We start from the raw sequence: 9,711 nt of genomic DNA, 5'->3' as shown, positions 1-9,711 counted from the left end.
ACTTTTTTCTTACCATTATTTGACTATTTTCTCTACACTGTATTTCAACTTTTTTCTTGACATTGTATACGACTTCTTTCTCGACTATTTTGCTTCATATTATATTTAGACTTTTTTCAACATTTCAACTTTGTTCTTAACGTTGTATTTTGACTTTTTTCTTGAAATTTTGACTTTTCTTGAAATCTCGACTTTTTTCTTGTAGTGCATGCTGAAAAAAAATCTACCTGCTGTCATTTATTTTTTCCTCATCGGTGGCCCTAATACTCTTCCATAGATTATTTTGTGAATCCTGTTTGAAATAAACTTTCTCTCTCTTTCTCTCTCTCAATGAACATATATGTATATAAGTTAATATAATGATATCTATATATCTATATTTAAGATTGAATTCAAGTAATTTTAATACATATTTAATACCTTTTTTTCTGGGCAGTGTAGCCTTTAGTAGTTCAGTGGTCATGCAGCAACAGATGCAATAACTGTGAGAACGCTAAATCTTAATGTTTATTCGGCAGTTGGATTTTTAATAATGGAAGTGGGAAACAGAACCATATGTTGGAGACACTCTAAGAACTTAAAAATGTTAAAAAAGAAGAAAGAAAGAAAAGATTCTATTGGTTTTCCAGGAAATGTGTGCTCCTATCTAGAGATCGTCACGAAGAGGATCTGCTTTCAGGTCTTCATCGAGTGAAAGAGTTGGAGCTGAAAACAGAAAGAACATTTTTATTTTTTTATTTTTTTTGCAGAGTTGCACATAAGTCAGTAATGTGTGTTTTTCTTTGAGTCACAAGGAAAATTAAACTGATTTAACTCACCTCCTGGTTTCTCTTATGGCTTCAGCAAACTTGTGTCTCAACAGGAAGGAGGCCACAGCTTCAGCCACCTAAACATAAACGAAACCATTTAATTGTAGGAATGTATTTTGCGTCAAGCAGCTTTTATCCTAGCTGAAATTCATTAGCAGCCATTTTTGTCTTTTGCTACTGGAAAACCACGAGGTTAAGGTTTGTACTGTTAGAACAAATATCTCCGCCACAAGTGGATTAATTGGAATAAGATTTGGTACAGACTCCTCTGTCACTTTGTCATATTTATTTATTAACTTTTTGCACAGTTTTAAGTTTTCCGTAAAATCAAACGTTCTGCTCAGTCACGAACATTAATACAATCACCAGTATTTTTCTTGAACAAATTTTTATAAAAGCATAAAATTCATTCTCTTACTTTCTCTGGTTTGTCTTCCTGCACTGCGTGACCACAAGGGGCCAACACCTGCATCATGAATTTACCTGGAGGAGATCAGGAAAGACGCACACTCATAAAACAGCACCGTTCTTGGTTCTGAAACATCAGTAGATCCATTAGAGACAGAAGAAAATATTCTACTGCACCCTGAAATATGTTGGAGTTTGTAAATAAGCCGCAAAATAAAATCCGTATTTGTGAAATTGCTCTTTTGTTCGTGTTTCCATTGAAAGGTGTTTTGTGAATGAGCTGTAACTCTCGTAATATCTCGTCTTTACGTGATATCTCATAATTTTCTCAAATTCTCATCTTCACTTTGAGGAAGATGGATTTCAAATGAGCTGGTCACATCATGACCCCCTGCGTGATGAGGAAATAAGAAAAAGTGTTCCCAGTGCAGTTTTGCATTTATATGTCTGAAAAACCATCTCATGAGAGCGTAAAAGTGTTTTAGCTTTCGATATTTGAAAGAGTTAATTAAAAGAGATCCACAGAAATAGTGGACTGTGAGGGACAGTCTTGTCATTTGTGCATTATGTGAAGAAAGGTCAAAGATTGAGGCAGTAGCATCTGGTTTCAACCTGTTTTTTTCCACGAGTTGCCAGTGCTCCTCCTGCCTCAGCTCAATACAACCATGAGAATCATAACCGGGACAGTTCACTCCCCTGGCTCCCTCTATCGTCAAATATTGGGCCACATATTAGGCGTATGGCATCTACCCGAAGGATGCTCCAAAAAGGTCCCCCCATCCCCCATCTACCAACTGAAAACTATTCCAGGTGACCATAAAACACATTCTGCTCTTACATAATTCCACATGTGTTCCTTCCTGGTTCTGCTCCATATATATTCATCTTTGATGCTATTTTTTTCCAAGGCTGTCACTTCCAGCATGGCTGTTGACTGACACGACCAGCTGTCTCTGGAGAGGAAGCTGCCGCCTCAAGGTGTGTTAGTGTGGATGTGAGAGTCCATCCCAAGAGACGCAGCGAAGGCGTCCGTCACCTTTTCCCTCCCAGGAAAGAATGTCAGCTATTCCCAGCGTAGAGTTTCTCCACATACACGTGGCATTTTATTTCTCCAAGTAAGAACTGCATTTCCCATCAGCCCTGCTGCTCGTTCTTCATCTCAGATATTCGTACACAGCGTATCGGTGGTGGTGGTGGTATCATTTGATACGTACAACCTCCTCCCAAACTCGTCTGGTTTGTGCAAATGAATTCTCCTTATGAGGAAAAATATGGTTGTAACACACCAAGGCGGTGTGTTTCTTGTAAACATAGGGGTCGTGCACTAGGGTCGTGGGGGTTGCTGGAGCCTATCCCAGCTGGCATCTGGTGAGAGGCGGGGTCCACCCTGGACAAGTCGCCATTCTACCGCAGGGCTAACACTGAGACATACAACCATTCGCACTCACACCTAGAGTCAATTTAGAGCCACCAATCAGCCTAACGAGCATGTCTTTGGAGGTGGGAGGAAGCCGGAGTACCCGGAGAAAACCCACGTGAACACAGGGAGAACATGCAAACTCCACCCAGAAAGGCCCGAGCTGGAACCACCAAGCTACTGCGCCGCCCTCGGGCTGAACTGTTTTAGTCAGAAATGCACTTTTTTTGATAAAAAAGCTCTGTAAAAGGAGAGTTCATTGAACACTTCTATGATTTAATTGCACTAAAAACAAAGTGGAAGATCTGGAGTCGTCGTCATTTATTTACAGGTTATTAATCTCTTGTGCTTCTGGTCCCGAACCCTTGAGATCAAATTGGGTTAAACGTGGGCCCTGAACTAAAATGACTTCTCCAAAGCCCTGAAAATGAATGACCCGAGCCCCATCAACAACCATGCGACAGTGCGCCAATGAAGACATGGAACTTAATGTTTGAGTCTGGATGAGTCTGTTGTTGAGTCGGCGTCTCACCTTGCATCTGGCCAATTGTCAGATCTCTATCCAGCCGATCGATACCTGAAAATGGAAATAACACGTCGAGATGATTTACTCTGAATAAGAATGTCTCTATAAATGTGTTTTATAGAAAGTTTCTCTGGAGGCAGAGCAAAGATTGCCAATCAGATCGCTTAATTTTTTGATGAACTGAAGAATAACGGTAGTCGTAGACGTCATCAGAGACATGTGGAATCCAGATTTAGATTCAGATAAAACTTAAACATGGCTACATTTACGAAGGCCATGGAAAAGGTTGGGCATTATGTTTTGGTTTTAAATTACCAGGTTTAATAAGGTTTGAGAACATTCCTGCATCACGGTATTAGAAATGTGGTCAATAGAGTCGCACTCAAAGGTAAAAGCACACTGTACATAAAAATGGACGACTCCGCCTTAAGCCCTCTCTTAAGTCCAAAAATCTGGGGATGGGGACGATGGCATCTTGTATGTTTAGAGACCCGTCCATACTTCCTCTAGACTCACGCCCTCGTGAACGTTTTCAACAACTCAGGAGCTTTGTATCATGAGATACGACACCGAGAAATGTGAAGAAATGGAAATTTTATGTGAATCTATGAAGAAATTGCTGTGAATCTTTGTTTGGAATACATGGTTTTATTATCTTCGTTAAGGTTAATGGACTTCTGTTTTGAAAACAGCCATTTGTTGTAAATCTAAGGATCAAGAGGACTCTGGGAATTATAAATTATGAAATACAATCTTACAAACACGTGGGTCTTGCCACTTCTGGCCAAAGGAAACTATTTTTATAGCTCTATTTAAAACTGAAATCCAATGGTAACGTGGAAAGAAATAAGTAAAATTACGTAAAATGTAACTTTATATGAAGTAAGTAGAGCTCCCCCTGGTGTCTGGCTGCAGTATAGGCCATAAGCTCCACTTCCTCCATGTTAGTGGATAGGACGTGGACACTAGGGGGCAACTGGAAGGTCCATTTATGTTGCACAACGCTGCACTTGTGATGGATGGTGATAAATGTTGGTCTTGAAGTGCCTACCAGCCAGCAGCAGGAGTTTGGGCAGGTTGCAGGCCAAGAAGAGGTTGGAGGTTCCTCGAAACCAGCCGTCCCAATACTTTTCTGACTTTGAGAGGTCGATGCGCCACTTGTACACGCTCTAGCACACATGCACATCGACACATGTCACGGTAAGTTCATGGTCTTTACGAAAATGACAGGACACAAACATCATGTCGTGCAGGTTTTAATAAAACAAGTGATTCAAGAACAAATAAAACAAGTATTCATAAAGGCTGGAGTTGATTGCTTGCTTTTAAGTGGACGTCAATGAAATACCCCATTACCACCTGGGTGGTCGTTTTCATACCTGGCCTTCGCTGAGGCTCACCTCTGAGGCCGCGTTTTCTTTGTCGGTAACGTAGCTTTGATCGTAGAACTCTTCGTTGCGCTCCACAACCACGTCGGTGTCTGGGCTGGCCTGCTCCCGGATGTCCGCCTCTTCCACCTCACATCTAATACAGGATAGGCCAGAGGATGGTTTAAGTCTGCATTCTGACTTTGGTACATATAGAAAGCGCATGAAAGTATTTGCAGACCTCAGAATTTTCTGCATTTTTGAATGAATAAAAGGAGGGGAAGAGTTGTCTTCAATCTGTCTGACTCTGTGGATTATTTGTGGCTTTCAAGCTCTTCAGAGATTGTTTTGGGACCTTTTCTATCGTACACTTCTACAAACATGTGTTGTGAAGATCAGACTGAGACAAATCCTTGATTTATTTTAACTAAACCAGGAACTGAGTCTCTTTAATTTGTTGGAAACACTCCTGAACGGGTGGATCATGAAAATGATTGGAAATCTTTTGAGTTCATTTACGTTTGCACCTCACTGAGATGTAATATTGGCTCATCTTCCTGAGTAAACAAAGACACAAGTCTAATATTTCAGTTTCATTAGTTTGACCGCGTTCTCTTTGTCTACTTTCAAGATTTGTGTGAAAATCCAAACATGTTTTGAGACATTTTTATGTAGAATTTGAGGGCTGCAAATCCTTTTAAGCTGTTTTCTGAGAAGAAAGAATGAAGTCAGTGACTGATGAGGTCTTATGTCGATTGTCTACCGTTTTATCTGGCCAACCATTGAGACTCTGGCAGATTCCAAGTTCCTTATTTGTCCACTTTTTACGCTGAAGGAAAACAGAGAGGAAAAACAATTTGTCAGCCACTTCAGTTCATTATTCTCCAGTTATGAAGCTTTGCATCAATATGTTATTAAATCCGCAAATGACATCTGATACTAATGCTGTGTTCCTCAGCTATGCTACAATGGCTAGCGTCCTTGATAATCTTCCTTTTGCTTTTGCCTTAGCTTGTTTAGCAAGCCTCACAGTGGTTTGGATGCTTTACTTTTGCGAAATAGCATTTAGTGGATGAAAAGTACCGTAAGACTGTAGGTGATATAGCAAGGTGCTTTACTAGCAGCTATCGCTAGCTAGCGGATCTAGGGTTTTGCTATAGAAGAGTCTGTTGGAAAATAGATTTGTGATAACATTTCTAACTCTATGCTTGTCTTACAGAGACATTATTCCATCCCGTAGACCACAACATGTTTTCAGAATGGACATGACATCTGTCTGCGGTAGACTTTTGCTGGTTTGGAACAATTCTTGGTTCAACTGTTCATGTTGGTAAAGGAATAAATAACTAGCTGATGTTGGTTCTTGATTGTGAACTCTTACAGACTGTAGCTACAGCAGCTAGCGTTAGCCCATTTTTGGTCTAGTGGAAGTTGTCAGTAACGTAGATGTTGTACGTCAGTAAATTAGATCTACTAGAGAAGTAGATCATCTTCATTTTCCTTTTTTCCAAACCAAACATGGTCCCTTAGATATCGTGATATACAGATATGGAACTCCAAAGTGCACATGGTCAAGGAAATTAGGCCACGTCCCTATTTGGGCGAAAACAAAGCACTATCAGTAAATACAAATCCCCCTGTAGTCACTGTTTATTTTGAGTTGCTAGCATTCATCGGCCTAAAAATGGGTGAAATGGCTAAGTTAGTCAGGCAGACACATATATAATGTTGTTGCCAAGAATTGTTACAGAAAAACTTGAAAAAACAGGGGTCATATGTCCATGGAGCTGACCGACCGACAAATGGGTGAACAACACCACTCAGTGGGTTCGGAGGTGTCATACCTGGACATTTACTCTATTACCTCCTTGAATCTCCAGGTAATGTATGACATCTTCTCCTTTGTTGTCACCCAAAAGGGGGCGTGGCCTTATCAGTGACGTAGGGTTGCTATATTTTGTATTTTTTTTTCTCTCCTCAATACATTTTTTGTTTATTGGATGATTGGATTGACTGAATAGACAAGGTTTCTACTCATGTATGTTTTTATTCTGTCATATGTTATGCAAATGAGGTTAGCTTAGCTTTCTTTTGTTTTTGTTGATAGTTTTCTCTTCCTGTTTTATGGTTTGTTTGATGGCTTCTTGACATCTTCTGTCACATGTATTTTTTCCTTATTATCTGGATTATATGAACATAGTTTCATGTGTGCGCAAGTGAATAAAATATAAAAATAGGTGTGAAAAAAAACTATTAAATACATGGTGCCTCATATTCTCACCTCCATTCTATTGCGTGGTCCATTGACTTAAAAGACTTGGGTCTTCCCTTCAGGAAGTTCTGTATGCTGTGGAGGGCATCCGTCGCACTGCCTTCAAGAACACTTCATTGTTACGTATACAAAAATATCTGCCCTGAAAGCACGTTTGTTGCTGTTTTGTCTAAGCCATGACTCTTTCTAAAGGTATTTCTTTTATTTCCTGGTTAAATAACCAGTCGGTGTGCTCGATTACCTTCCACGACGTCTATAGCCACCAGGCCCACAGTGGTTGGTATTAGCATGTTGCTGGCCGTATGCACTGCTATCGCCCCTCCGACTCCGTGGCCAATCAAGACGATTGGGGGCGGAGTCTCGCCGTAGCAGGTTCGAATCACGTTGGCTACGTCGCTGAAAGTTGACAGTAACAATTAAAGAGGATTAGAATTGGTGGCGTTAGTTATCAGCCGTGTTCGTGTTTTTGTCTCAAGCTGTTACCTCGACATAGTTTGAGTTGAGAAGTCGTCCGATTGGCGGACCACGGTGCCACCTTGAATGAGAAATAAATTCAGAAACTAAGAATATAAACCCTTCCCTGTGACTGAGAAACTAGGGTCCTAATGTGACCAAGGCCTGTTGAATTCAAAATCAGGAAGAAATTAAATGGAGTTTAAGAAGTTTGTGCGAGGGGTTTTTGACGCTCTTGATGTATAAACGAAAGGTCGAAAAGGGAAAGCCATCAACCTCAAGATTTTAGATTAGATTAGATTAGATTAGATTAGATTAGATTAGATTAGATTAGATTAGATTAGATCGGATTAGATTAGAATTTAGATTTTAGATTACATTGGGCATTTATTATATCTAATCAGACTCAAGAAATACTTTTTCTTGAGTCTGTTTGCTCATGCAAAGTGAAACATGATTAATATGGATTCAAAGTGAATGATATTTAATCACAATTAATCAAAATGAATCCACAGCAACCCTGTGATTTAAACTCAAACTCTCCAACTGACTCCACTTTAACTATTTACAGAAAAGTTTCTCCAAGATGTTTTAGTGAGGTTTAAGTTTTGATGTTGACGTTCTGTTGCATCCTGCATGTCTCCAGTCAAAGATGAGCCTCACCGTGGCCCCTGAGATCCATGGCAAGTACCCTGCAGGTCACTCTGCTGGCAATGGCAGTCTAAAAAAACAAACAAACAAACAAACAAAAAGAGATAAGCTACTGTTAGCATGACGTGGCAACCGATACAATCACCTGGCCTCACTGATGCTTACTGTGAAGACGGCCCAGGACAGTGCAGAGTGTCCTCCTCCGTGCAGAAGGACCAACAGTGGTCCATCACTTCCTGCTTTGTAGATCCTGAAGACGTCCCTGCTGTCGGCCGGCCCCACGCTCACGTCCTCCATTTGGTCAAAATACTCCCGCCACGACACCGGCGAGTAGTCCAGTTTGCGTCCAACCTCACTGGTCGACATGTAGACGCACAGAAACACAAACACCGTACACTACCCACACAAACCACAATACCTGCAATAATCAGAATGCCCCACATGCACATTTCATCATTGCATGTGAAATTGTGATCCTAAACTTTTTGTTTTGGGGTTACATCTGACCACGACAATCATACCAAGAAATAAAGTGACTATTATGGATATGTGTCTACTCCAAAGCGTTTACTCCTAATGTGGCTCAGAGAAATGAGTAACTATGACGCAATGGGGAAGACTTTTATTTTGAGAGAGAATAAGGAAGTCTTTGACAGGGTTTAGGCCCCTTTTGCTCAATTTTTGACAAGTAGTAATGTGTCCAAGTATTGAACTGCACTGATTTTTAGACTATATTATCCAAAAACCAAAACCTTTTCCGTTAAAGTACAAAACAAAACAGAACAAATGTACCTTGACTGAAAAGGCTGAAGAGTATTTTGTGCATACCCTTTTTAAAATAACATTATCTCATTTTGAAAACAAAACAAAGCGTGTAAATTCTACATCCAGTAAACAGTTAATGCTGGTAAATTAGGGATAAACTATGGTTACTAATATAACCACAACCTTCTTAATTCACTGTCTGCTACTGAAAGCAACTTTCAAAAGTCATTTTGATTTAGTTTGGCCCAAAATCTTACCACTTCCATTGCAAATAGGAGGATGTATTGAATAGTATTATCCCATTACAGTGTGTTTTTAAGTAGGCAAATCATTTCCAGAGTAGTTTGCAAGTCACAAAGATATGGCATACTATATGATATATTTTGGTATTTCATCCAGGGTCATCGTATTTCAGAGAGGTGACTTACTGCTCAGTGTCAAAGTTCTCCTCCCACATGCTGCAACTCAGCAGGAAAGACACGTCACGGGGTGTTTTGTGTTTGTAGTTTCCGTCTGAGGCGATGAAGCAAGTTTTCCCCTCAATCCGCAGGAAGAGACGCTCGTACACGTCCTCCTTCCATGGACCAAATAAGAAAAGGAGCTGGACGACTGGTATAAGGACGAACACACACACTACAGGACAATACCAGATCAGCTGCTGTTGTCAGGTAGCGTCACCAATGTTGCGTCTCATTGGCCGAGACAGTTGAAGAGGATGGAGCAGGTAAGTGGAGGGTCAAGGGTCAAAAACCCCTTTTTAATTCTTCTGGCAGCTTCAAACAGTGGCCAGATTCTGGTAGATTCTGGTAGTTCACGGTTGGGTCGAAGCTCAGAAATATTTAAAGTCCTTATTTGAAAGATTGAGTCCTACAACCAGACCTGGAGGACTGGGCCCCTTCAAGTCCAGATGCTCTTGTTTCATCTCGTATTTTGGTTTTTGATATGCTTCCCAAAGCTTTGAGAGTTTCTGAGATTTTTTCCTTGTCCTACGAAAACACACAGTTACTCCTCAAACCTAGCTAGGAAGCTAAAAAGAACTACTT

At 40.5% G+C, this 9,711-nt stretch overlaps 1 protein-coding gene across 2 annotated transcripts; it reads right to left on the bottom strand.

Moving 5' to 3' along the window:
* Window positions 1-498: 498 nt before the first annotated feature.
* Window positions 499-9,711, bottom strand: LOC124997626 (protein phosphatase methylesterase 1-like). Of its 2 annotated transcripts, none has more exons than XM_047571470.1 (13): window positions 9,097-9,711; window positions 8,069-8,258; window positions 7,916-7,973; window positions 7,283-7,334; window positions 7,041-7,195; window positions 6,809-6,899; window positions 5,291-5,356; window positions 4,540-4,684; window positions 4,212-4,329; window positions 3,167-3,211; window positions 1,228-1,292; window positions 819-886; window positions 499-705 (listed from the first exon to the last, which is right to left on the bottom strand). In XM_047571470.1, exons 1-13 carry the CDS (start codon window positions 9,123-9,125, stop codon window positions 684-686), a joined length of 1,104 nt encoding a protein of 367 aa, XP_047427426.1. In that variant the 5' UTR covers window positions 9,126-9,711; the 3' UTR covers window positions 499-683. The 2 variants fall into 2 exon arrangements, with proteins under 2 accessions (XP_047427426.1, XP_047427436.1); XM_047571480.1 differs by having other exon boundaries at window positions 4,561-4,684; window positions 9,097-9,699.

Source organism: Mugil cephalus, chromosome 1 (genome assembly GCF_022458985.1).
Source record: "Mugil cephalus isolate CIBA_MC_2020 chromosome 1, CIBA_Mcephalus_1.1, whole genome shotgun sequence".
Lineage (NCBI taxonomy): Eukaryota > Metazoa > Chordata > Actinopteri > Mugiliformes > Mugilidae > Mugil > Mugil cephalus.
Note: the sequence above shows the minus strand (reverse complement) of the source record. Positions and strands in the feature narration are given on the sequence as shown.